The sequence below is a fragment of the Prinia subflava genome, chromosome 20 (genome assembly GCF_021018805.1).
Source record: "Prinia subflava isolate CZ2003 ecotype Zambia chromosome 20, Cam_Psub_1.2, whole genome shotgun sequence".
Classification (NCBI taxonomy): domain Eukaryota; kingdom Metazoa; phylum Chordata; class Aves; order Passeriformes; family Cisticolidae; genus Prinia; species Prinia subflava.
Genome location: NC_086266.1, coordinates 6,149,141 through 6,176,010, shown reverse-complemented (window position 1 = coordinate 6,176,010; position 26,870 = coordinate 6,149,141). Strand labels below are relative to the sequence as shown.

General features: G+C 46.0%; 1 protein-coding gene and 1 long non-coding RNA gene across 2 annotated transcripts in view; one reads left to right on the top strand and one right to left on the bottom strand.

Annotated features, from left to right (window-relative positions):
* Window positions 1-26,870, top strand: part of TRPC5 (transient receptor potential cation channel subfamily C member 5) — a 106,674-nt gene that overhangs the window by 38,013 nt on the left and 41,791 nt on the right. Inside the window, exons 3-4 of the mRNA XM_063416736.1 lie at window positions 9,380-9,901; window positions 24,848-25,184. Coding sequence (XP_063272806.1) covers window positions 9,380-9,901; window positions 24,848-25,184 — 859 coding nt within the window. The remainder of the gene's footprint in view (window positions 1-9,379; window positions 9,902-24,847; window positions 25,185-26,870) is intronic.
* Window positions 23,175-26,229, bottom strand: LOC134560576 (uncharacterized). Its single transcript, XR_010082756.1, has 3 exons — window positions 26,016-26,229; window positions 25,070-25,180; window positions 23,175-24,225 (listed from the first exon to the last, which is right to left on the bottom strand). It is a non-coding gene; the product is annotated as an uncharacterized LOC134560576 (long non-coding RNA).

The window sequence follows — 26,870 nt, the reverse complement described above, 5'->3', positions numbered from 1 at the left end:
TGGCAGTGGTGGTGGAATACCAAGGAGGCATTGACTGGGAGCAATATTTCTTGTCTCTGAACTGCTGCAGTGAGGGAATGCTGTGATCCAAGGTCTTTGCTCTGTCATTGCCTTGGGAGGATGCTGGAAATCTGCTCGAGAGGCTCAGGGCCATGAGAATCTTTGGTACTTAATTCAGGGCACTGAGAGAGGGCTGGTGTGCTCCAAGGGCTCCTCAGGCAGGAGATGAGGAGGCAGTGCTGTGTCGCTGTAGGACACGAACAAAAGATGAAAGTCTCTAAATATTTCAGAAGGCAAAAGGCATAAAAAAGGCTTTAATTGTCTAATTTTATAAGGTGTTCCCATACAGACTTAATACCATGGGTGAACAGGAATGAAAGCTCCCCAATCCCATTGGTCAAACTGGAGAAACAGCCAAATTTTTTTTTTCTGAGAACCAGAAAGGCAAAACACAACCTGGAGAAAGATTGTTTTGGGAAAGGATTGTTTTGGGAAAGGATGGTTGTTTTGCCAAGATGGTTTTGGGAAGAAGCTTTCCTAAGAAAATTTCCCCTTGGGAAAGGAGTTAGCAGCTACCAGCAGGATAAAATCTCTCAGGCCCAAAAATATTTGGTCCACAGTGCCAGGCTCTGCAGCATCAGGGGCACAGCATTACCTGGAGCCTTCCAGCTTCCTAGCACTGGGAATATCAGTGTGGGAAATGGATCTGTAGGGAATTCTCAAAGCCTGACAGAAGGCTCACATAATATGCATCTGTATGCAGATAATATATATATGTAAGATACTTTGAGATAAGAAATGCTGACTTAGAAATGCCATGGAACAGGATGGACATTGTTGAGAGAGAAATGGAACTGCAAACAAGTTTCAAATTATGAATAAGACTAAATACTTTGGAGAAATAGAACTATGAAAGGTGCATTGTAGTAGGACCCACGAGGGGTAATTTTAGATGATTGGCTTTAAGGCACTAGCAGCATTGTGTGGCAAAATGAGAAATGCTTATAATGAATTGTAATTAGGAAATAGTTTGGCTTCAGATGGTGATGGAGTGAATTGTAACATCTGTATTGTCTCACCCTTCTCATGAGACTGAAAATGGAATAAAAGTGTTTTAAACCACCTCTCAGCTACCCCATCTCTGGGTCAGAAAAGGGAATAATCTGACAAAATTGGTGCCCTGTGTGAGGATTATACCCTTTTCCCATATATTTTAACTCATAAATTCTGCTTTGTTCTTAGTGGGAATAAAGGAGGATCACAACCACAACAATTTTTTTTTTTCTCCCTGCCACCTGTCTAGGTTGTCATTTCTTTGCTGTTGCAAACTCTGGGCTCTTTTCAGAAGCCACAGCGTCTTGTTGGTTGTTAAAATGAGTGCCAAAAGCACAGCTTAGTAGAGGAAAATGTGGAATAATGAACCTGCTGGTTTGTGAGCATCAGGATGTGTTTTGTGCACCATCAGGCAGCGCTGGGCTGGCGCCAGAGGCAGTAACTCACTCCTCTCCCTGACACTGCCTCATGATCCAATCTGATCTAATTTTTTTTTTTTCTAAAGCAATGTGACTAAATATGAACACAACCCAAGGAAAAAGCCCTCCCTCTTCTATTACCTCACCCAAACTTAATGAAACATCTCTCATCCGCACAAGGTGATAAATTACAGGAAGAAGGGATGTTTTATGTACAAAGATGATACAAAAGGCTGTAGATAGCATGATTATTAACCTATATTAGCACATCTTGTCCTTGTTACCACTAAGAATAGATAATACAGTGACCAAGAAAAATGAATCAGAAGCTGGATGGCTCTCCCTCCCAGAATAAAGCCTAAAAAAATATTAGAAAAATAGTAACCATAATAAAATAAAGGTTATCTTGGAGACAGAGCCTGCAAATTTCCAGATAACCATGGGCTATCTTTGTTTCAGTTGTGTTTGGGGCCAGGGGAAGGCTTATCCATAAAATGAAAAAATATCTCAGTTGCAAGAACATTCCAAGGTTCTTGGAGTAGTTAAGAAATTTATAGGACTGGATTAAGTAAGCTCTTAAATTAAATTGGTTTCAAAGCTTAAAAACAGCATTAAAAATAAGGAATAAACCCTAATAACTTGTACTCAGAACAGCTGCTCCTGTCACAGAGTAACTCTCAAAATGGTAATGAAGAAAGGTGAAAAAACCCAAACAAACAGCATTTAGTGTTTCCAAATGAGGGGAAAACCCCTCAACCACCAAGAATATGCCAGCTATATATCCATGTCTGCCTGTCCAGTCTAGAAGAACTAATTCAGTTCACTCCCATGTCAGTCATTGTGGACTCACACCTGTGTTGGTGTCACAGTCTCAGGAAAAAGCTCCAGCAAGCAGACAGGGAATCTCTTTATTTTGGGAAGATCCATAAGATTGCATTTTTGGTACACCCATGTGAGCCAGGCCCCCATGTCACTTAGGCCACTTCAGTAACTTCATTATTGGCTGGATTTGTGACTGTGCTGTGTTTGTTTGTTCTAGCTATCAAAGTGAAAATGACTCTGTTTCTATTTCTTTCTAAGGTGTTTGAAGCACAAATTGTCTAATTATGAAAGGACACTTAAATTATTTTTACTTTTAATTTAATAACTAGCTACTCGTGGTCTGCAATGTGTATTTTTCTCAATAATTACAGGAAACTACCTAAAACTATGAACGAGAATGTGAAAAAGAAAGACTTAGCTTACACCTTAAATCTTCTATGTTGCTTTATATATATTACTATATTTTAAAGCCTTAAACTTGAAGTTTTCTACTCTGTGATATTACACACTTCTATTCAAACTATACACTTGTAATCTTAGTGCTGTCACTCAATTTTGGGGGCCTGTTTTACAGTCTCAGGTCGAATGCAGTGTTTTCTTGAGGGTCAGTGCTTGTTAGAACAGAAAACCTGAAATTCTCAGTGCCCAGGGTTCCAACATTTGTTCTCCCTGCAGAAGTGTCCCCATTCAGTGAGCCCCAGAGTGTGCATGATGGAGCCAAGGCTCCCTGCAGGTAAGATCACATAATATGGGATAAATTAGGGCTACAAGAGGCTTATAAAGCATTCCTGCAGAGAGGAGAAGGCACAGCCAGGAGAGGCTGCAGCTGCTGGTGGCACCCCAGCGCTCTGAGCAGGGCACTGAGCACCTCTCCCTGCTGGGTCCAGTGGCTCTGGAGTGCACCAGGGCAGAGGGAGCTCAGGGCACCCCAGCTCAGGGCAGGAGGTCCAAACACCAGGTCACTCCTTGGCAGTGTCCCCCTTTGGGGGTTCCCAAAGCTTTGAGGGTCCTGGCAGAGAGGGGAGCCAGCAGCACCTCACTGTTGGGGTTCCCAATCCTCTGAGGGTCCTGGCAGGGAGGGGAGCCAGCAGCACCTCCCTGTTGGGGTTCCAACACCTCTGAGGGTCCTGGCAGGGAGGGGAGCCAGCAGCACCTCACTGTTGGGGTTCCATCACCTCTGAGGGTCCTGGCAGGGAGGGAAGGCAGCAGCACCTCACTGTTGGGGTTCCCAATCCTCTGAGGGTCCTGGCAGGGAGGGGAGCCAGCAGCACCTCACTGTTGGGGTTCCCAATCCTCTGAGGGTCCAGCCCTGCAGAAAAATGGGTTAATAACAGTGAGATGGCTTCTCTGGACATGCTTTGTAAAATAAAAGGTTTTAATATTGACAGAAATGATAAACATGATAGAACAAAGAAATACAAGCTGAACACAGTGCAGAAAACACTCTCACACTGGTAAGGGAGTCCAGAAAAGCCTCGAGTACCTCTGTGCTGTCCTTTTAGTACTCCATTGTTTAGGTGGGCTTTTTGGCACCTTGCCCAATGAATTTGACAACAGATTTTGGGATGCACTTTCAAAGCCCAGCCAGTGCCTCTGTGCTGGCACTGAGCCACTTACAATGAGCAGGCTGTAGAAAATTCTAGTGTAACTCCCTTACATGTTCCAAGGTAAGCTGAAACCCTTATACACAGCCACGTGCTCGGGTGTGGAAATGCCCTGCTGCCCTCTGTGACTGGCAGGATCAGCCACAGGGACTGCACTCCCCTTCATTTCAGCATCAAGTGCCTCATCCTGTCTGCTCCACATGCAGGGAAAGGAGAGGGCTCAGGACAGAGAGGCACAGAGAGAGAGACACAGACAGAGGGCTCTGACTGCAGGAACTTGCCACAGGCCATTAAAATGCATATTTGCAAAATCCTTTCCTCCCAAAGGCTCCTCTCTGAATCCCTTTTTTTTTTTTTTAAATCCCCAGCAGAAGTTATTATGTAGCATCAGGCACAAATGGGGACATTTTTTGACAATCTCTCTGGCTGTGCTGCATTTCCTAAACACATGGCTGAGCACAGGCTCTGCTGCAGCTCTGCCACTGTCAAGTGCAGTGGGCTTCAGCTCAGCTCTGAGAACCAATCCCTTGGGCCTGCCTCCCTTTTTAAACACATGGCCAAAAAGCCAAATTAAAACTGGAACAATCTAGAGCAGGTCTGTCTGTATTTTACTTCCCTTTACTGGTTTTGGAGAAAGATATTTGGTTATACAGATACCACACACCTACTTTTTCACATTCTTTCAGTAGCAATGCGTTACATTAATTAACAATTATTAGCAGTTCTGCGGTTCTGTAGCATGCTTTTTTTTAATTCAAAGATGCCTATTTTAGTGTTAATGTGCACCATCTGGTAACCTTGTAGCAGCATTTGGCTTGCTACAAGGCACTAAAAGGTACTAATTTTCACTGTTCTGCAGTATCAGTCTGAGGAGCAGAGATTTTGTTTGGCTTCGCGGGCACATTTGTAAGTCACTGAGGAGATTTAGATCAGAAAGAGCCTTTTCTTCAGCTGGATATTCTGGGACAGCTGCACTGGAATCAGTGGAGCACTTCAGTAACAGCAGAGTTTGCCCATAAGTACATCAGCAACGTGTGCCTTATGCCAAAGTTGCAAAGATTGTGGATAACCAAGCCCTTAAACTACACGACTTTTTTGGATAGCAGTTTGTGTTGTTCATTATATTTCATTAACCAAATGACATCATTTCAGTCAATGAATTGCTCTTGAGAGAAAAAACCCCCACAAACTCCCTATTAATATAAATATTGGCATCCCTCTGATACCAGACATGTCTCGAGGCATCTCTGGTTAAGATGCTGAGTTAGTGAAGCCCACACCACTGCATCACCTAAAATAAATGCTGGAATTTATACAGCCATCTACCATTTCCCAGGGTCCCACATAAAGCTGCTTCCAGTGCCTGAAGGGAGCTTAGAAGAAAGCTGTATTATATTTGTAGCTTTCCAGTGAGGCTGGCACAAGTTTGTGCTGGCAATCAGAAAATCTTCTACAGCAAACAGCTGAGTCAAAAAGTTACACAAGCTGAAAATAATGCAGATTAATGTATTTACAGTTTATCAGGGTTATACTTACAATTTACTGCACTGATCCAGGGGAGATGGTAGTTTATGAAATAGAGATGGTTTGAAAACAGGGCAATTCCAAATGTTACAGGTAAAGGTAAACTATGAGTTATTTCCAGACAAAACATTAATTATCCATAAAAGGTGCATTTCCATTTGTTTGTTAGTTTGGTTGAGGAGAATGTTTCTGAGCTGACTCTCCTTAGTTTTCCCATTTATTGCAGCGTGGTTCTCATTGCTGAGCACCCTTGGAGCACTCGAGCTGGGTTGCTTTTACACAACACCAAACCAGAGGAGCTGCTCCAGGAACAGACACCAAACTAGATTAAATTCAAAGTAAAACTCCTAGAAGACCTACAACAAGGCCACCAGACCTTCAGTGCCATCTTTTTCCTTTTTTTTCCCCCTTCTGTAGTTTAATTCCTCTTACACTGTACTCATGACTAACAGCAGAGGTTCCTGCTCTCTTTCTATGCACTCAGCAGTGCACTATTTTGCTGGAAAACTTATTTTTCCATTCAGAGGAGAGCTTAGCTGTTCTGAACAGCACTTTTATGTGAGCTAATCCTTCTCCTTTAATGAATTAAGCTTGTTTCTTCACCCTCCTTTTCAAAGAAAGGGGATTTTTCACTCGCTGCAGCATCTTTCAGAGCAGCAGTGGTACAGGGGTAAGCAGGCCACCTTATGAGGATTAAATCTAGGCAGATCATAACAAGCATTCAGTCACTTGTTGTTAATGGTAGCATTAATTTCTGAGCTGAAAAGAGCCAAGATGAAATGCAGACAAGGTGTTTGCTCCTGTGCAGGGAGTGGCTGTGAGATTCTGAAGGGCTGGGGTTAACAGCTGGTGTCAGGTGAGGAGGTTAATGGAAAAGAATTTTGGTTTTCAGGTCACTTAATGAAAGTAACCTTGGAAGAGCTCAGCAGAGCTTTTGGGGTAGAATAAATGATTCCTCTTCTGCTTCCACCACCCCAGGTTAATCCAAGACACAGGAGAAGCTGATTTAGCCATGAACTCAACTGGGCAGAGCATCACAGGAGGAACATCAGGGCTGCTGTGATCCAGTGAGAAAACACAGCCCTTGAGCAAAGCCTTTGCAGAAGCACAGCTCTAAAGCAGACAGTTTAGGATGCAGGTTATCAAAAAACACTGTGGGAGAAGACAACAAAAACATTTATCACAAGACAGGCAATTTTGGGCCAGTTCATGGCCTTTGGGTCAGGCAGACACAGAGAAGAGGCCACAGGTCACCCTGTCCCTGTTCTGTGTTGTGCTGCTTTGCTTTGCTGCTCCTGTCAGTGGAGGCCTGCACTCCTCTGCTCCTCGAGAGCCTCTCTGTCTGTCTGCATCACCATTTCCCTCTTTATCCCTTAATTAAAATACTGTGAGCTACCCAGGAAAACCTTCCCTGCCACTGCTGGGTCCTCATGAGGCAGTGCTCTGTTCTGGGGGCTTGTGGAAGGAGCCAGAATAAGGGATGAGAGATCCCTTCCTTCCATCCCAAACCTTGGGAAAGCCATTTTGAGTGCCCCAGATCCATATTTAGAAAGCCTCTGGAGCAGACAGGATTAGCACCATCCCCACCTGTAACATCACTTCCTTCTCCTCGAGTGCCCATTTCATATTCCAAGCAACATGAATTCCTCATCTGTGTAAAGCTGAAAATCCTTTTTGCAGCCCTGGGTACAATAACTTCCATATAGAAAAACAAGATTAAACTTGACAGTAATAGAAGTGATAGAGGAGGAAAAGTGTTCTTCCTTTGAGGCACAGGCTCTGAATACAGCAGCCAGCCACTGATTGAAAAAAGGGCAGGAAGAAAGAGAAATGCAGTTATAGCCAAGCATCAGGTCTTTAAAAAAAAAAAAGCTTCTGAGAAAGAGAAAAACAGCCCACACCTTTCTCTTGACATTTAACAAACTACCTAAACGAGCTAAGCAAAGGGAAAGGAAGAGAGTGCAAGACCTTAGACAGAGAGCTGCTTTCAGCCATTTGTTACGGCATTTCTTAAAATCCATTTATCCAACCTTGCTAAGAGACACCGAGCCCTGCACGACCCCCAGCCAATCCTCGGGACTGTTTTCCCTCCCTCCTGCCTCTGTGGGGACCAGCTGAGCTAAGCAAAGCCTCTCCACACCTTGGTGCCTGCAGGTTGCCAGGGATTTAACTCCTCATGTGCCACACCCAGGGGAGCAGGTCTGCGCCCCAAAATGCCTGCAGCCACCCAGTGAGCCCTGCTGCCGTGGCTGACTCTGCCCCTCACCGTGTGAGCACCTTTGGTGTTGTCTGGCACGAGCAGTTCCTGTCATGCTGTTGGGTGTAAGGATTTATTGATCAGCTTTGGCTCTTTAGTGCTCTGCAGGCTCTTAACGCCCAGGGAACTGAGATGCTGAGGCTGGAGGTCTCATCACCAGCCTTAGGTGTGATGCCTTAAGTTTTATCTTTCCTGTATTTCAGGCTCTGTGCTGCCCAGGGTGCAGCTCTGAGCTCACACTCAGGGTCACTCAGCTCTGCACACAGCAGGGACACAAAACAAATCCTTCTCCTGCTGCACACCAAGGACAACTTTCAGCCCAAAAGCACGAACAAGGGTGGCTGGAGGGAGGAACAAGAAGGATGGGACCTCACAGCCTGGAGCTGGAATTGGACAATTAAACCCCAATGTGCAAATAGACCAAAACTTATCAAAGTGTGAGACCTCATGACCCTTTGTCCATTTTGTGACCATTTTGGGTCCACCTTGGGTGTAGCCCTGGCCAGGCTCTTGTCCTGCCCAAGGTGTATCCAAAGGCCTTTCAATAAATCCCTGCTTTATTCTCTGGCTCTGTCCAGTCTCTGTTTCAGGTCAGCCTTCCCATGGCTTCAGGTGTATCTTACAGAGGGATTTCTTGCCTCGTGCTCCTCCATCACAGCTTTGCTTTTGGATTTAGGCAGACTGAGGGAGGTTTCCTGCCATTAGGATTCCTTGGCAGCAGTTTCTCTGATACATCTTTGATATTTGCAAAGGGAAGCAGAGCCACTGTTGCCCCAACCCAGCCGTGCCCCCTGGAGCAGCAGGATGTGCCAGGGCAGGAGTGGTGGGCAGGGGGAGAACAGAGTGTTTGAGTAGTGATTAACACACAACAAAGGGAGCTGCCTGCCTGCAAATGGAAACACACTGGGTGCCTGTGATGTAAGAGCATTCCCATCTAATTTTACACTCTGCATATAGTAATAAGACACAACAGGGTGTGCATTAAGCTCATCTTTTGAGAAGTGCAGCTGTGGCTGGATAATGCACACCCTGGAGTGGCTTATTTGTAGTGGGCCATGGCTCATTAATTTTACATTTAATTTTTTTCAAATCCGTTTTTAAAAAACCCCACAAGTCTATTCTGAAGGCAGTTATGTAATGTATCCTTACACTGAAAAATATTTTCAAGTAAAATCTGTAGGCAAAACTGAAGAAGAGTTTTGCCCAACTGCTGACCAGGGTTTGGTGTGTGCAGGACCTGTGTGTGACCTGCTGATGCAGATATATAGTGCAAATAATGGTAATTATGGACATCTATGCAGTGTTCACTCTTTTCTAGACTTTTCTTTTTGTGTAATTACCTGGGCCTTTTTTCTTCCTTTTTTCCCCCCTCCTTTTTTTTTTTCTGTTTGGTGTATGGGCCCATACCCATTTCAGAGCAGATTCATATACAAAGAATTTGGATGGGGATGGGACTGACTTTTACACCAGACTGGGAATGAGTGGTCAGGAGGCAGATTTACAGGATTTAGGGAGAAAATGGTTTTTCCAGAAGAGCAGTGTGTGGATAAGGCTGCCCACAACAGCATTTAAACCACAGAGGGCGTCACCAAACCCCTGTTTGGTTCTGACATCACTTTGAGGGTATGAATGTGGCACTTCTGAGTTCTCTGCTCCACGTGAGGTGTGACTTTCCCCCTGTGCTCTGTCCCTCCATGCAGGTCCCGACGTTGATGATGGACACGCAGTTCTCGGAGTTCACCCCGGACATCACCCCCATCATGCTGGCTGCCCACACCAACAACTACGAGATCATCAAGCTGCTGGTGCAGCGGCGGGTGACCATCCCACGGCCACACCAGATCAGGTGCAACTGCGTGGAGTGCGTCTCCAGCTCCGAGGTGGACAGCCTGAGGCACTCCAGGTCCAGGCTCAACATCTACAAAGCCTTAGCCAGCCCTTCCCTGATTGCCTTGTCCAGCGAGGATCCCATCCTGACCGCCTTCCGCCTGGGCTGGGAGCTGAAGGAGCTGAGCAAGGTGGAGAACGAGTTCAAGGCTGAGTATGAGGAGCTCTCGCAGCAGTGCAAGCGTTTTGCCAAGGACCTTTTGGATCAAGCACGGAGCTCCCGGGAGCTGGAGATCATCCTCAACCACAGGGACGATCAGAGCGAGGAGCTGGACCCCCAGAAATGCCACGATCTGGCAAAGCTGAAGGTAGCAATAAAGTATCACCAGAAAGAGGTAAGAGTGGCCTGAATGGGAAGGTATGGGGAAAAATAATTCATTTCTCCAGTTGCTGTGGGTCTGTTCAGTGCTGGCTCTCAGTAAGAGAAGCCTGAATGGGAAAGTATGGGGTAAAATAATAAATTTCTCCAGTTGCTGTGGGTTTGTTCAATGCTGACTCTCAGTAAGAGTGGCCTGAATGGGAAGGTGTTGGGTAAAATAATTCATTTCTCCAGTTGCTGTGGGTCTGTTCAGTGCTGGCTCACAGTAAGAGTGGCCTAAATGGGAAGGTATGAGGTAAAATAATTCATTTTTCCAGTTGCTGTGGGTGTGTTCAGTGCTGGCTCTCAGTAAGAGTGGCCTAAATGGGAAGGTGTTGGGTAAAATAATAAATTTCTCCAGTTGCTGTGGGTTTGTTCAGTGCTGGCTCTCAGGTGGGGTTTTTTGATGTGCACATGGGTTGGTCACAAACCAGGGGGCTCGGGGCACCTTGGTGACAACGTGAATCTGATGAAAGTTGAGGGCAACAGGACTGGGGCTTGCTGCAGTGGGCTGTGGCTTCTACAGCACCAATAATTTCTGTCTCAAAGCTGCTTGAATCCCATCTCAGTGCAACCCACACCCCTGCAAAGAACAGCCCTCAGACATGTCCAGGTCTGCTCGCTCTGAAAGCTTTTCCCAGTGGCTGCTTTTGTAGAGGAACCCAAAGCCAGAAGGGGTTGCCTGGCTCCTGAGGAAGACTGGCTCCCCCGTGGAGTTCAGGGATAATACAGCACACAGTTCCCTTCCTGCAGCCACCAAGCACTTCCAAGCACCCATTCAGCACCAGCTTGGAAGGGCAGAGATGTGAGAGCAGCTGAGGAGAGCAGGAGAGGCTGGGAGCACTCGCAGAGTCCCAGGTCTCCAAGCTGCCCTCTGAGAAGTTGCCTTCTCCAAGCAGTCTTCTGAAAGCACTCATGTGGTGCAAATATTTCTTCCCACCAGTGACACCTCCTGATCCTCAGTCCTTGACCCATCTTTGTTTTAGGAACTGAGGAGCAATTCCCAGAAATTCAAACTGTAGCTCCAGAGAGGGAAGCCACTCTTCAGCTAAAGGGCACAGAGCCTTTCAGAAACCCTGCAAACCCACAGATTTGTAAGTTGATTCAATAGAGGCCATGAACCCCAGCAGAATGCTGACAACAGTTTCATTAGCTGGCTCTGGATTTCCTTTCTCTTTCCAAATCCAGGCAGAATTTAGGAGATGATATATTGCTCTTGGCCGGCGGTGTTCCAGGTTATCTGAAGGAGGAATTTAGTTGCTTGGATGGGGAACTGAATTTCAATGTGTGTTACATTCTTCTGTGTCTGGAGGGTCACCTGAGTGCCAGAAGATCCTGTCACCTTCCTCTTTCCACTCATCCAGCACTGACCCAGCGTGGTGTGATCCACTTCACCTCCCTGAAGGGCTGCACGTGTCACCCGGGGTACCAACAGCCCTGGGGTGAAAGATGCAGATTTCCTTTCATCCCTCGGGGCTGCTGTGCCCCCCCAGTGCCAGCCCCTGGCTGCCAAAGCCTCAAACCTCCTGGGATCCAGCACTTGGCAGCTCCCTGCCCTTCCCGGGCTGCTCCAGGGCCACGGCAGCTCGCTGGTGTCACCTCAGGTTGTGTTTTCTGCTCTGTGACAGGGTTGGGTAACACCACAAGTGCTTTAGGGACACGGGCAAGTAGTGGAGAGCTGCTCTGGAGAGGGCAGCCCAGGTAATCAGGTCAGTGTTTGCTGACTCTAAGGAGGAGCAGAGATTCTGCTTCTGTTTTTGCACTGGCCTGGCAGGCCCAGGCTCTGCAGGTTCCCCCAGCACTGCTGGTCCCTGGTGACATCTGGGTGTAAATCTGGGGCTGCTCTCACCTCGTGAGAACCTGCACGTCTGGAGCAGCTCACTGTGTTTGAAACCTGCTGCTGAACAGTCCTGAAGCTTTTTTTAATTGAATTTTTTTATCGTTGCTTGCTTTCTTGGCAGTTTTCATTCCTTTTTTTTTTTTTAAGGCGTATTTGACTGAATTCCAAGCATATGGACAAATTCCATGTTTTGTGACATATTCATGACAGTTCCAGCCTAAAAATGATAGCAAATATGCTCTGTGTTGCCAGCTAAAGTCAGTGCTGTTTTCAGGTGGAATTCTGGTGGGCAGGGGCAGAATGAATGAGGATGGGAAAGCAGCCACTGAACCCTATCATCCCACCTGGTTATTCACAACAACCCTGAAGCATCCTGCAGGGTGGCTGGGGTTTTCTTATCATAATAATTAGGCCATCTTATCATGGTAATTAGCACAACACAAAACATCAAGCAAGATACAAACATCCTTGCCAGCTTCTGAAAAAACGAGAAGGAACAGGGAGATGCTGAGAAATGTTTTTTAATCCTCACTGAGGAGTATCAGGCTGAGAGGATTTTTGTGGGGACAGGAAGGAAAATAGAAGCCAGTTTGGTTTTCATGAAAGACAGTTCTGCAGAGAAAAACAGCAGACTTTTAAAAGTAGATCATCTTGTTCTGCTGAAGCATTTTATGTCTTAACGTTAAATGAGATTGGAGTGGATTGGATGGAAAAGCTTTTTACACCTTGACATTGACAAAGATAAAAGTCAAATCTCTGGTAGCCTAAGAGAAGACTCCAATGTGGATTTTGGTAATTTTCTGCAGTGTCAATTGTTACTGCAGTTGTTAGTTCTTTATATTCAGCACAAAGACTGTGTAATTTCATATTGACTTCAGACAAATTTCCTGCAGCTTTTTTCTTTTTGAGTGAAATAAACCTGAAAATTTCACCCCAAAATATGAAATGATTCAGTTTCAGCTCAATCAGGCAGATAAGGTCAACTTCAAGATTCTTTTCAGAAAAGCTGTTAAGGGGAGATGGATGAAGAGATCATGGGATTTTTTACAAATGCTGCAAAAATCTCCCGTTATGGTTTGGTTTTGGCTTTGGCTCTGGCTTTGGCTTTGGTTTTTCCCCCCCAAAAAAATCCCTTGGGAGGTACAAGTTTTGATTACTCCCAAACATGACACGTGCTAAATATTTTATAAACTGAGAAACGTGTTGCTCCTGAGGAAGAAGACCATTCTTCTTTGGAGGAGGGCCAAAACAATGGAGAATAAATTTGTTGCTCTTCCTGTTTGTTTTTAATAAGCCCGTAAATCCTAGAAGGTAAATTACTGTTTACACAGAAGGGAAAAAAAAATCAATTACACAGGAAAGATTAAAATGTGCCCTAAGGTAGCTTTGTAGTATATTTTATTGCATAAATGGTAAAAACACGCTGTGCAATGTTCTCAAACTCCCTCTCCCTTCTCATGAGGAGTGTGGAATGGTTGTGTCCTCAGTTTCAGCTTACTGTGATCATTCCTCTAGAAGATGGGAAGGACTTCATAGTTGTGATATCTGTTTGCATGGCAGTCACAAAATCTGAGGAGAAAATGAGGACAGCACTGAACAGTATGGAACAGGATGAGTTAGACTCAACATGGACACACCAGTTCTCTCAGTCCACTGTTAAACAAATTATTTTCCAAGGATCACAGTAATTAAGGTCTAGGAGACCAGCAGGCTTTTCATAAACGCTCTGTAGCATGTAGAATTTGTCTTTATATTATCACTTTTCCAGTTCTTTTATTCATGACTAATTTTGGAAGGAGAAAGGCTACTGAGGGCCTAATAGGAAAAGGCACAGCTCAGCTGTTGAGGATCACTCTTGGCACCAAATTAGCTCTGCATTTGTTAATTTGTTTGCATTTCTAAGAAAAGATAGGGAGAAGTAATCTCTTAGGGTCCTGCCAGCCTCGTAAAGCACAGTTGTGTGTACAGGGTTAGGGAACCAGAGCAGAGGCAGCATGCAAAGAGAATTTTGATGTCCTTTAAGTTTTTTTTACTTTACCAATAATGTAAAACAACCATAGTGTAGCAGTGAGTCAGGTCTGAAAGGGCAGACTGCTGCTTGTATTTAACATTCTGCTGAGCCACCAAGAACAGCAGTACAAATTCAGCTTATTCCTGCTTTCCTGCTCTCCATCACAGGTCATTCACATCTCCAAAATGAAGCGAAACATCACAGTAGTGGGGGTTTTAATGCATTTTTCTGGTGCTGGCAAATAGCTGGGGAGGTTTACTTTATGTGTCTGTGAGAGGTCTGCACAGTGCAAGGCACTCAGAAAAAACCCATTATTTTACCTATGAGTCTATTGCTTAGCACTTCCACAGAATTAGATCAAAGGAGTGCACAGAGAAATTCCTTCTCAGAAACCCTTAACCTCCATATCTCTTCCTCAGTGTGCTCCAATCAAATGGCAGGAAAAGACAGAAGTAGAATTGTTTGCTTTTCTAATTTATAAATGGCGTTCTTTGCCATTTTTCTCTTCAGGATGAAGCTTCAACAGCTTCAATCCTTTTTTAAAATTTTTTTTGCAGGACATTTACATAGACAAGCACCTCCTGAGATGCAGCTCTGAAGTGAATGGATAATCATTCCTGCCATGCAGCATATTTTCCCTCTGTGTCTTGACTCTTGTCAGCTGTGTGGCTGCAGTCAGAAGCACAGCATCCCTCTCCAGGGAGCATGCATAAACCTGGGAAATTTCTGAGGGCACTTCACTTAGTGTATGAAAAGAGCTTATAAAAATATCAGAGATGCATGAAAAATGAAGTGCGAGGCCCGTGAAAATCAAAGCTCCTTGTTTACCCGTTTTGAAAGCCATTCAGGTGTCTTGATGGATGGCCACAGATCTTTCTTTGCTCGCAGGCAAAGCTCAGTAATTCTCCTGTGGGTTTGTCTGTTTTCTTGCCATACTGCCTGGAGGAATAATGATACAGGGCTGGATATTTGTATTGTGCTCTTTAAAGGCACAATGAAAAGTCTTGCTTGAGCCTGCACAGCTCAGAAGAGTAATAAAGAGGCTTTTACTTCCAGATTTCTAGAAGGAAATCAGGTAGTGAAGAGGTCTTTATTAGGACGAGGTGAGGGAGGCAGAGCTGCTCCTTGTGGAAGCTTTTCTTGGTTTCTGGTGATCTGGAGCAGCCACGTTTCTTGGTGTGTTCCATGGTGAGGATGGCGTGGTCTGTCCTGTGCCACAAACCTGAGGGTAAATTTAGGGATTTCTAAAGCCCTGAGTGCCCAAATGTGACCTTCCCTTTTCCAACAGCCTTTCATTTGTTAATTGCTGTCTGCAGCAGGGTTCCCATCTGGTGTGGGAGCAGTGGCCTGTGCTAAATGAAGCTGTTTTCTCCCAAACTCCATCCCAGCAGTCCTCGACCACCTTAGAAAATCTTCAGTGACCGTGGCACTCACTGAGCTGACATCAGCAGCCTCAGAGGCAGAATCTGGGCTGGCAGGTGGGGAGATTTGTCTGTGTTTGCACCCTTAAAAGAGCCATCCCTGCTGATCAGTGGTGCTGCATGACTCAGAGCCTCTCCTCTACTTGTGCAGTTGCCAGATCTCTTTGTTCAGCTTGGGAAATTGTCACAGAAATTTAACCTGTACAGCTGCATCATCGTGTTACAAAAATTAGGACAAGTGGCACTTAAAATCTTAACTCCTCTGCGAACTTGGAAGAAGAAATAATGCTCAGAGGGATGTGATGGTTCAGTGCTCTGACAAAGTGGACTGGAATGTTTATTTGAGGGAACAGCATTATTTGGTACGGCGTTCACGTAACGCCGAAATGTTCTCACTTGATGAAGGTTAGCCACATATTGCAGCTGTCACGGAACAGAGCTGCAGAACGCTGTCTGTTGACAGCAGAATCATCTCTGACTAATCTTGTCATGCACCAATTTGAAAAAAGCACCCTAAGAGTGGTATGTAGGTCAAGGACAAGGACTTGGATTGCGTTACGGTGATGTGTAGCGGGCAGAAAATGCCAGGATCATTCTTTAAGTAATTTCTGGTGTCTTGTGCCTCTTATTTAATGATCTCTTGGACAAAGATGGGAAATATGTTGAAAGCTGAGGAGGTTGCCACTGTTTTACCAGCGTTCAAGAGTGATTTAGTGAGTTTGACAGTTCCCTTAACTTCATGTTTCCCATCACTCTTCTTGCCAGCCAGAGAAGAGGCTTGGGAAGCCAAAGGCAAAGTACAGGGTGTGATTGATGGGCTTGCTATGGAGAACAGCAACTGGAGAGGAGAAGTGATGCCTGGTGTGTTGTAACAGCCAAGTGTTCAGTGTTCCCACATCTGAGGGGCTGAAGTGTATTTAGAGTCAGCTTTATGTCAGTGGAGGAGAGTAAATCATGTTATTTCATACTTTGAATGGCACTCTGAAGTAATAAACTCTGGGGGAAAACTGTGGGCATGGATGCTCTCATTTGGATATAAATATGTTATTTACCTGATTTATGGGAATTTCAACTTCACTCCTGTGGCTTAGAGAAGCGAGTTACGAACCTCCATTCAGAACAGAACTGAGCTTGCACAGTCCTCACACCTCTTGTATAAATCAGGTCCATCACCACCTCCCAGGTGGCTCCAGCAGAAGTGGGATGAATGGATGGGTTTGTTGTGACACCCCCAAACTGAGCTCTTGTGCAGACTGACATTTAAAAGCTGTGAGTGCAGTTTTTGTTCTTATTCTCTCCAAACCCCATCTGAGCAAACCTCCCTCAGCAAACCTGTGTTCTGCCAGGGTGATACAACCCAGGAGCAGGAGCAGCCTTTGGAGGCTCCCAGGGAGGTGAGAAGTGTTTGTGGTGTGATAGTCTGCTCTTTTGTGGATATTGGAGTAAATTTACTCATTCAGCAGAAGGCAAGGCAGAAAGGAAAAGGGAATCCAAAATTACACAATTTCAGCGTAAATGTGTCTCAGGTCAGAAAGGAAGTAAAGGAAAACTAATTTTGGGACTTTTTATTAACACTAACCGGGTAAAGCAGGTATGTATTTAAAGTTACTTGTGAATGGCTTTTAAAATTTTCATGTTTGCTTTACTTATCACTTATTTAATGTAAATGTTAGTAATTCACTAGAGAGAATGAGCCCAGCCTTTTACTTAAAAGTCAATACCTTCCCCCCTTCTGCTAAAGCCCCTGAGAGCTCCCAGTGTTCACTTCCAAAATCTGTAACTCCTGAAGTGCTGCCTGAGAGAGCACTCAGGAAATGTTGATAGATTTATCTCTAAACAGTTTTTGGTGTTTTTCCAGTGCTTCTGTGTCCACTATCCCCTGATCAGCTCTTGGGACCCAGGGATGTGTTGGGAATTAACCCCCTGTGGGATGTGTTGCTCATATTCAGCACTTCAGCACTCTGCCTTTGGAAACCCAGCCCAGAGCTCCTGCATCCTGTGTAAGGAGCTGTGTCCTGGGATGTTTGCTGGGATACCTCCCTCAGGAATTTCTTCACCTACTGTAGTCTGCTGTCAGCTTGAATTAATGCTGAGAAGTTGTGAAAAGCCTTGCTCAGGGTCTGGCAGCTGTTCTGCTGTGTTCTGCTCCAGGAGCAGCGCTCAGCACCTGCCTTGAGTCAGTGCAGAATTTAATGCACCTCAATCCTGCTGACACAGGCCATAAACACAAACCTGCAGCTAAACACACGTTTAAGCACTCTGGGTAGAGATGGATTTAATTTCAAGCTTAAAGACTTTATAATTGCTCCTTCCATGGGTAGGTATCCAGGATTTGCAAGCATCTGTCTTTGTCCTAGAATATGTGGGACCTTTTAATTTAAATATTTAAGCCAATCCAACTTGAAGGTGTTAGACCCATGAATTTTGATGGAACAGAGGCAGGATTTTAGAGGTTATTCAGTCTTTCCTTTGGCCAGCATTCACCTCACTGCTGAATTTCCAATTGCTACCACTTAAGCTGAGTTCATGTCTGCTACCACCAGAGAGATCTATTATGGATGGGAGACCTTTAGTTAAGATTCATGTGTCATCATGATTTAAAATATTTTAAGAACAGATTAAACTAAATTCCCATCTAATTTGAGGCCATATGTTCATCTGTGGAGGATCTGGAGTTTGTTTTATTCACCAGCTGAGGGTTTGAGCAGTTTGGGCAGCACCTGATTTTCTCTAAGGTCCAGCTCAGCCCTGTGATCTCCTTCGTGGCAGGAATTCTGCCATTTGGATTTTCATCACTGCTTCACTGCTGCTGCTCACAGCTGTGTTTTTGACAGGATATTCATCTGCAAAAAAACCTATTATGTCCTGGAAGTGTCTGATGAGGAAGGTTGAGTTGTGCAGTCCCTTTCCCCCATGTTACACAGCCCCCCCCTCCAACTACTTTTTCTCATTTCTCCTTATTTTTTTTCCCTCTTGCAGAAAGTACTTAATTAACAGGATGAACAGCCATTAGGTGTTTACCCTCTGCAGCTCACACTTCGGCTGCAGAATGTAAATAACTTTGCAGTCATTAACAAGGTTGAACTTTAAAAAGAAATGTGTCACAAAAAAGGGTTTTTCTTATTCATCTCACTGTTTGCAACACTACAAACTTGAGGAGGCTGGCATTTCTTCTCTAGAACATGTGGTCTCACAGGGCTCCCTGGCTCTCTGCTGCAGGCATCAAATTAGGCCACACAGAGTTTCTCTCTCCTGTCTTGGGCTAATTTAGAAATGAGGCTCTTTGACTGTTGCCCACTGGAATTTCCCTTAAGAGCAATCAGCCTGATGCAACCACCACATTTCCATTCTCCCTCAGGAGATCTTGTTCTTGGTAAAAACGGAGGCAGAGGGGTTGGTGTGGCCCTGGAAATGTGTGGTGCTGCTTGGGTGGAGAGGGCAGTGGCATTTCTCCTTTTCACAGGAAATCTGCATCCTTCCCAGACCTCTCTGAGATATGCTGCTGCATCAGACACAGCACACAGGCTGCAAAACCTAGCTCTGTTCCTGAGGAAATCTGCCTTTCCAAAGCCTAAATAGCTTTAATTGTGGAGGGCAGCAGCACACAGAATTGCCCAGCAGCCTGGCAGGTTTGAGATGCTCTGGTCTGACCTGTTGAAGGGAGTGTCAGGTGGGAACCAAAGGTGATTTCGTGGCTCCCATGCCGTGTTTGGCTCTCTCTGGTGACCTCCCTGGGAGCTGCTGGAGCTGACTGACAGAAGAACTTGGTCCTGCTTGTTAAGCCAGAGCTCTGCAGTCCCAGATTTGTGGTTTTTCATCTATGAAGAGCATTCGTCCTCGCCATCCACAGCAAGAGCACAGACAAGAGCTCCAACAAACTCCAAAGCAGAGGCTGCTGGCAGCAGGCACCATAATCAGAATAAAGGCAGAGGGAAGCTGTGCTCAGCCCCTGTGATGTCTATCAGGGAGCTATTTCAGTTGCTCCCTGAGGCATTCACATCTCAACCCATCTGTGTCTGATCCTAAGTTACTTGTGACTGCCAGAGATCAGGGATTTCCCCACAGATGAGGGGAGGGGGGTGGAACGTAATTTCTGTGTTTGACAGCATTCAGAAAGCATTTAATTCCTGAGAAGTGGAATTTAGGTGACTTAAAAATATCAGTAAAGATTAGTTATTAAGGAAAAGACACTCCATCCAGCAGCTGCTTTTTTTCCCCTTAAAAGTATCCCCTTTGGTATAGGATTAGGTGGCAATGAGCATGATGAACATGGAAAATGAAATTCTCTAATAGCACAATCCACCTGCAAGCCAAATGTTACACAAAGACCCTGGCAAGGCTGAGAGAAGAAAAAGAGAACATAAAAGACTTTGTGCTGCAGTAATCTCTAGAGTGCTTCCCAACTATGACTGGAGCTGCTGATCTCATTTCTTGGAAAGGCAAAAGATATTTGTCCCCATTTTCCAAAGGCAGGAGGCTGAGCACCTTGCTCACAGGTATCACAGGGGTGCTGTGCTCACAAGGAGGGCTCTGAGCTGCATCCTCTCTCCCTGTGAACTGTATCTTCAGCCAGGGACACGTTCTGCTCAACAGGTAATGGACAAGGAGATTGCTTTTGGGATTAGCTCCTCCAGAAATGCATCTGCAGGTGGGGACCACCCTGGCCAATGTTTGGTGCAGCTCCAGTGCTTCTGTGGTGGTTTAACCCCAGGCAGCAGCTCAGCCCCAGGAGCCACTCGCCCACTGCTGCTGGTGGGATGAGGGGGAGAACTGCAAGAGAAGAGTGAGAAAACCCGTGGGCTGAGATAGAGACAGCAGGAGCAGGTGCAGCAAAAGCCCTGTGTGCAAGCAGAGCAAAACAAGGAATTCATTCACCCTGGGCAGGCAGAGGCTGAGCCACCCCCAGGGCTCCATCAGGTGTCACAGTGGCTTGGGAAGGCAGGCTCAGAATGTCCCCCCTTCCTCCTTCTCCCCCAGCTCCATGTGCTGAGGGTGAGGCCACAGGGTCTGGGGTATCCCTGTGCTCAGCTGGGCTCAGCTGTCCTGGCTGTGTCCCCCCAGCTCCTTGTGTCCCCCAGGCTCCTCCTGGTGAGGGTGGGGAGCAGGAAAGGCCCTGGCTGTGTGCAGCCCCTGCCCAGTGAGAGCTCCAACATCCCTGTGCCATCAGCCCTGTTTGCAGCACAGAGCCAAACCCAGCTGCTGGGAGGAAAATTAACTCTACCCCAGCCAAACCCTAGGCAGCATCAGATGTTCAGTTCTTACATTCACTGAACTGAGCATGAATTCCAGCCCTTGGTGACATTTCTGTTCTGATGCAGCTGTCAGAACATTCCCCATCCTGGCTGTGGGGTGATGTCTTGTGCTGCTGTTTGTGGTAGGGACTGGAGGCTGCTGTAACTCAGCAGTCCTTGGATAAAACGCTTGTCAAGTGTTGGAGAAATAGTGTTTGATAGTTGAATGTTCTCTTAGCAGAGCTTCTGGTGCAGTGCATCTGCCTCTGACTCTGCACCATCCACAGAACTGGGACAAAATGCAGGTTTTTTTTCCCTGCTTTTCGTTGTGCAGAAACTTTAACTGATGCCAAACGCTGTCACACACGGTACATTCATGTGAAATGATAAAAGGCTGTGATACACACAGGAGCTATTTCAGTCTGTGGCACATGAAAGGCTTTGCAAAAATGGGAAAAAACACATTTGGGGTTACTTACGTGGAAAACTAACTTTCACTCAGGAAAAGCCTTGGTGTAAGTAGTGTTGAAAATGTAAAGTTGCTTTTCCAGGTCTCTGCTCTGCTTTTTGCAAAGCAGAAATTTTCTTAACTAAATGGAGAGATTTGAAATTATGGAGGATAACAAAAGTTCCACAATATTATCAGAGTTTCAGGGTACTTCACACCTAAAAGAATATATTTTTGTATTTTATGTGCATTGATTTAGCACTGTGACTCCTTATAATAATTAATAATCTTTAATAAGTTGAGCATTCAGTGGTTTAGTCTGGTCAATGAATTAGTTTAGTTAACAGCAACTAGAAGCAAACTCAGCAAAAACCAATAAATTCTTTAGGCTTGGTTTGCTTCTTATTTATAATTCAGAATTCCAGTGTTTCTGCACACTGGAAATTTTGGTTTTTAGCCAACTGCAGTAGTGGAGATAAAAGCATCAGTGCTTACTGATTTTAAATCTGTGATTAATATGTTGGACTAATACAAGTTAGTAAAAGTCTATGTTGATAAGTGCTTGGCCTCACCTTTAATAAACACAGCATTTGGTGGTTTATGACATTAGGGAGTCTCTTTGTGTGGCGTGCTTAAATTTCCCTAGGGTAATTTTCACTGAGGTTGAGACCAGCCTGATTGGAAAATTTAATGGCTTTTTCCATTTCCATTCCCTTTTGCCAATCTGCTCTTTAAAGCTGCACTTTCATGATGTGTGAATTTGTCTCCATTTGAAGAACTAACATCAGATACAACTGAGAAGGCAGATTTTAGAAATGAGCTATTAGGCAGAGAAGAGGCACTTTTAAGATGCTTGCAAGTTGCACAGCAACCAGAAGAACATACAGTCATTTGATTTCTCAAATGACTTTGACTTTGACTCAAGGGAAAAACAGTTTTATTCTCCCCTCAGAGCTTTCTATCATATGTGATAAAGAGAAAACGTGTTTATAACATTTTCTCCCTCAAAAAAACCCCAAAAACTTAAAGAAGTTGTGCCTCATCTCAGAGAAGCAGCAGCGTCTCTTGCCCTGTGAGTCACTGCAGAACACATCCAGTAACAGCTCCGGGTTTGGATCTTGAGAAAACAGAGCAGTGTAACCTTCTCATTCTTCCATGTTTGATACACAAGGCGCTGACCCTGCTGAAATCAGAGTTAAAACACAGCCAAACACCAATTGATGCCTGGCAGTTTGCCAGTTGCTGTAGAACTGTTTCTCTTACCTGCCCAGAGCAGCTGTGGCTGCCCCTGGATCCCTGGCAGTGCCCAAGGCCAGGCTGGACAGGGCTTGGAGCAGCCTGGGATAGTGGAAATAAGATGAGCTTTAAGGTCCCTCCCAACCCAACCCACTCTGGGATTCTGTGATTTTATGATCATTGTCCCCATAGATGGAATTTAACAATAATATTTTCTCATCACTACAAGCAGCAGGTCTTGGCTTTTTCCTGAGACCATCACCCCACGAGCTACTGCCCATTTCCAGCTGCCTGGTTGATTCCAAATCACACACTCCTGATAATATTTTCCCAAGCCCTCTGGAGCAGAGTGTCATCAGTTCTGTGCCAATGCAGAAGTCATCAGAAGCTTATTGTCAAAATAACACATTGAAATCCAGCTTCATAAATGCCAGATAGTTCCCTTGGAGAGCTTATTTTCAGCGCTGGTTTGGGTCATCCCATATATTTGAACTGCCCAGTCCAAAAACGGTCTGATTCTGATATAAACAGCCTGTTAAGACATATAAAATATATTCCCAAAAACTAAAAGTACTTACAGAAGTGAATGACTTCATCAGAATGAGCAACTAATTTTTCCTTTTGTTTGACCTTGGTTTAGTCATTTTGGATGTGGCATTGACAGTGCTCTGCTTGTTCAGAGCCCTCTGAGAGCTGTGCTTAAAAGTCCTCCCAAACCCAGGCAGCTTTTGTGGTGAATGAATATTTAAAAGATTTGGGTGCGGGTTAAAGATTTTGGAAGAAAAACAGAGTTGTTGTGGTCTTGCAGACAGCTCTGGTTAGTTCTGGGTCTGGAAAGCCTTGAAAACCAAGGTGTAATCAGGAACATGAAGCCTTCTGGCACTGAGCAGAGGCACCATGGCTTGGTTTGAAACCCCAGAGGCTGTTTGGTGTGGGAGCACCCTGAGCACCTCAGCCTGGGTGAGATGTCCTAAATCACCACAGCAATGCTGTTTCTCACAGAGTGAAGGTGAACTGCAAACTGTGATCAAGGATTCCTTTCAGCCTCTGCTTAATCCCTTGTGTTTTACAGCTGCTCCCTTCTGGGGTTCCCAACAACTCTGAGGGGCCAGCCCTGCAGAAATGGCTTAAAGAATTTAGTGAGACCAGGGTCGAGTGTGTCTTGAAAAAGCAAAAAGGTTTTAATAAAAGAAAGGAAATAATACAAAAACACAGAACAAAGCCGTGCACAGTGTTAGGAACAAAGTCCATACACCTGCTATGACATCCCGAAAATGCCCTGAGCACCTTTGTTCTTTCCCTCACCTGCTTAATGACCCAGGAGGGCTTAATTGGCAAACTGCCAATCACAACAGGGACAGCTTCTAAAGAGCATCCAGAAAGTCCAGCAGGTTCCTCTGCCTTGTCCCTGAGCCAATTGTCGTGAGAGAAGCAAGGAAAGTTCCAGCTGAAGTTCCTAATGTGTCTAGAGGTAAACTGAAACTTCTTTCCTTACACAGAACTTGGATGTGAGGGGTGCTTTCCTACACTGCCCTCCTGAGCAGCCAGGCAGGGTCCCAGATGTGTGTCCTGCCCCCCAGCAGATGTCACCTGGCCACACCTGGTGCTGTCTGCTGTCTCCTGCCAGCCCACACACACACACTCTGCGAGACGCTCTCCCTCTCACACAGCTCCCAGAGCTTTGCACCTCTTCCCTCCTGCCTCATCTTTAGTCACTTTTTTTAAAGGTGCTGGCTGTGACTCGTTCGAGGCGATGGAAACCTGAAACATTCTGAAAAAGAACGTGCTCCAACACATGGGGAGAGGAGCAGCTTGTAGTAATCCTCGTGGTGCTGCTTGTGCACGGGGCTGTGTGTGTGAGATCCACACAAGGATGCTGCAAGCAGGAAAAAAAGTCTCTTCCATGAGAAGGAATCCTAAATCCTGTAGCCCTGATTTCATGCCTGAGATGTTTTGGTTGGTGAAATTTCTTTCCCAGGCGATTTGCTGTAAACAAGAAGAGATGTTTTCTTTATTGTATCTTTGTTGTTCATTCCTTTTTAGAGGAGGGACTTCTTGATGGCTCTCAGTGTGGTTGAAGAGGTGTTAACTTTGCCATCCAATCATATTGGTTTCTGTAAATAGTATATAAAGAAATCACATTTTGAATAAACCCTTTTTTTTTAGCCTTCTGAGAATTCACGGAGTCACTGTGACTTATTCAGAGTCCTATAGAGACAAAATCCTACACAGAGAAAGAAGAGTGAAACTTTAACACAGTTGGGCATGCAAGAACCACTCGACTCAGATGTCCCAGCGGGAAAGAAGGGGCAGAACTTTACTTTCTTTCCTATTTATACATTTTTGGCAGCAGCTGTGGATTGGTGGATGGGATCACGACCCCTCCAACCACACTGGTCAAACAGAGAGTCAATCAGTTTTTCTTCTCCTCCATAAAGGAATGTAAACAAAAAACTACCGTTAGGTAAACAGAGCTATTTTTACATTAAGAAACTGTTAGAAGCGTGAGAATCCTGACTCCAATAAAGTAAACAATCAGGAGTAAAAAAATTCCAAAAGAACAGGGTGGCAAAACTTCCCTCCTTTTTTTCCCCTATATCTCCAAAATATGCTTTTCCAGCCCATAGCCGGCCCCAAACGTAATCTGAGGGTCTGTGTGGGCATAAGCGAGGGGGAGTGCACATGGAGCACCAGTCAGCAATAATATTTCTTTCTTTTTTTCTTTTCCCCCCCCAGTTTGTTGCTCAGCCCAATTGCCAGCAGCTGCTGGCGACGCTGTGGTACGACGGCTTCCCGGGATGGAGGCGGAAACACTGGGCAGTGAAACTCCTCACCTGTGTCACCATCGGGCTGCTCTTCCCCGTGCTGTCCGTGGCCTACCTGATTGCACCCAAGAGCAGGCTGGGACTGTTCATTAAAAAGCCATTTATCAAGTTTATCTGCCACACCGGCTCTTACCTGACCTTCCTGTTCATGCTCCTGCTGGCGTCGCAGCACATCGTCAGGACAGACCTCCACATGCAGGGGCCGCCTCCCACCATCGTGGAGTGGATGATCCTGCCCTGGGTTCTAGGTAAATCCAAAACCCCATCCTGCCCTGTGGTCACCCCAATCCTGCCCTGGGTTCTAGGCAAATCCTACACCGCAATCCTGTCCTGGGTTCTAAGTAAATCCCACACCCCTTCTAGGTAAATCCCACACCCCAATCCTGCCCTGGGTTCTAGGCAAATCCTACACCGCAATCCTGTCCTGGGTTCTAAGTAAATCCCATACCCCTTCTAGGTAAATCCCACACCCCAATCCTGCCCTGGGTTCACCCCAATCCTGTCCTGGGTTTTAGGTAAATCCTACACCCCAGTCCTGCCCGGGGTTCACCCCAATCCTGCCCTGGGTTCTAGGTAAATCCCACACCCCAATCCTGCCCTGGGTTCTAGGTAAAACCCATACCCCAACCCTGCCCTGGGTTCACCCCAATCCTGCCCTGGGTTCTAGGTAAATCCTACACCCCAACCCTGCCCAGGGTTCACCCTGATCCTGCCCTGGGTTCTAGGTAAATCCAGCACCCCAATCCCGCTGTGGGTTCTAGGTAAATACCACACCTGATGCTGCCCTGAGTTCTGGGTAAATATCACACCCCAATCCTGCCCTGGGTTCTAGGTAAATCCCACACCTCTTCTAGATAAATCCCACACCCCAATCCTGTTCTGGTTTCACCCCGAACCTGCCCTGGGTTCTAGGTAAATCCCACACCCCTTCTAGGTGAATTCCATACCTGATCCTGCCCGGGGTTCTAGGCAAATCCCGTGCCCTATTCTGCCCTGTTTCACCCCCATCCTGCCCTGGTTTCTCGGTAAATCCCACAAATCCCCCACCCAGGCACCCCGAGCTGCAGGGCCTGACTCACCCCCATGGCAGCTGTGTGGGGACTCATCCCCGAGCCCAGCGTGTGGAGGGACTTGGCAGGCAGCTCCAGAAGCTGCACAGACAGCTGGGCTCCTTCTGGAGCAGCAGGTGCTGCTGGCCCAGGGCTCTGTGTGTGCCGTGTGGCTGTGCTGTGCCATCTGCTGTGCCTCAGACAGACCTGGGTGAGCTGTGGCTCTTCCCAGGCTGAAATGAGCTCCTGGGTCACACTTGGTGTCACTGCTGCTGGCTCCTGCTGCCTGGCACAGGGACACTGCCCAGAGCCTGGCTCTGCTCTCCCTGCTCCCTCACCTGCTCCTGGAACCAGCCTGGCTTCGGGAATGCAGGAGGGGGAAGATGAGCCTCGCTCTCTGCTGATAATCACTGACCACATCAAGATATCTGGTATCTTGAAGAAGACCCTTCTGTCTCCTCTGAGAGGAGGAGGAGGAGGAGGGAGTGTTGATTGTCTGCAAGTTAAGTGTGAGGCTCTTGTTGCAGTCTGCCTTGGGCAGCCAGAGCTGGGGAGAGAAGGGGTGTGTGTGCTGAGGGCAGGGTGTTCAGTGAGACAGTGAGATGGGATGAGCTGGGAGAAGAGCAGAGAAGATGGATGTATTTTAGATGAGAGAGGACTATTTACCCTTTCTAACTGAGCTCCAGCACAGCAGCAAATCTGTGAGCTCCACCAGGATCCTTCTCCCTCCTCTGGTTCAGCTCACATGTCCCTTGCTGTGCCACCAGTAGCTGGGAATGTCACCAGGCCCTTTGCTCATGGGCTGTGCCCTCCACACCTTTCTGGCTCTCCTGCTTTCCCACACCTGCTGGCTTTTCCCTCCCGGTGACACCAGGACACTGCTCC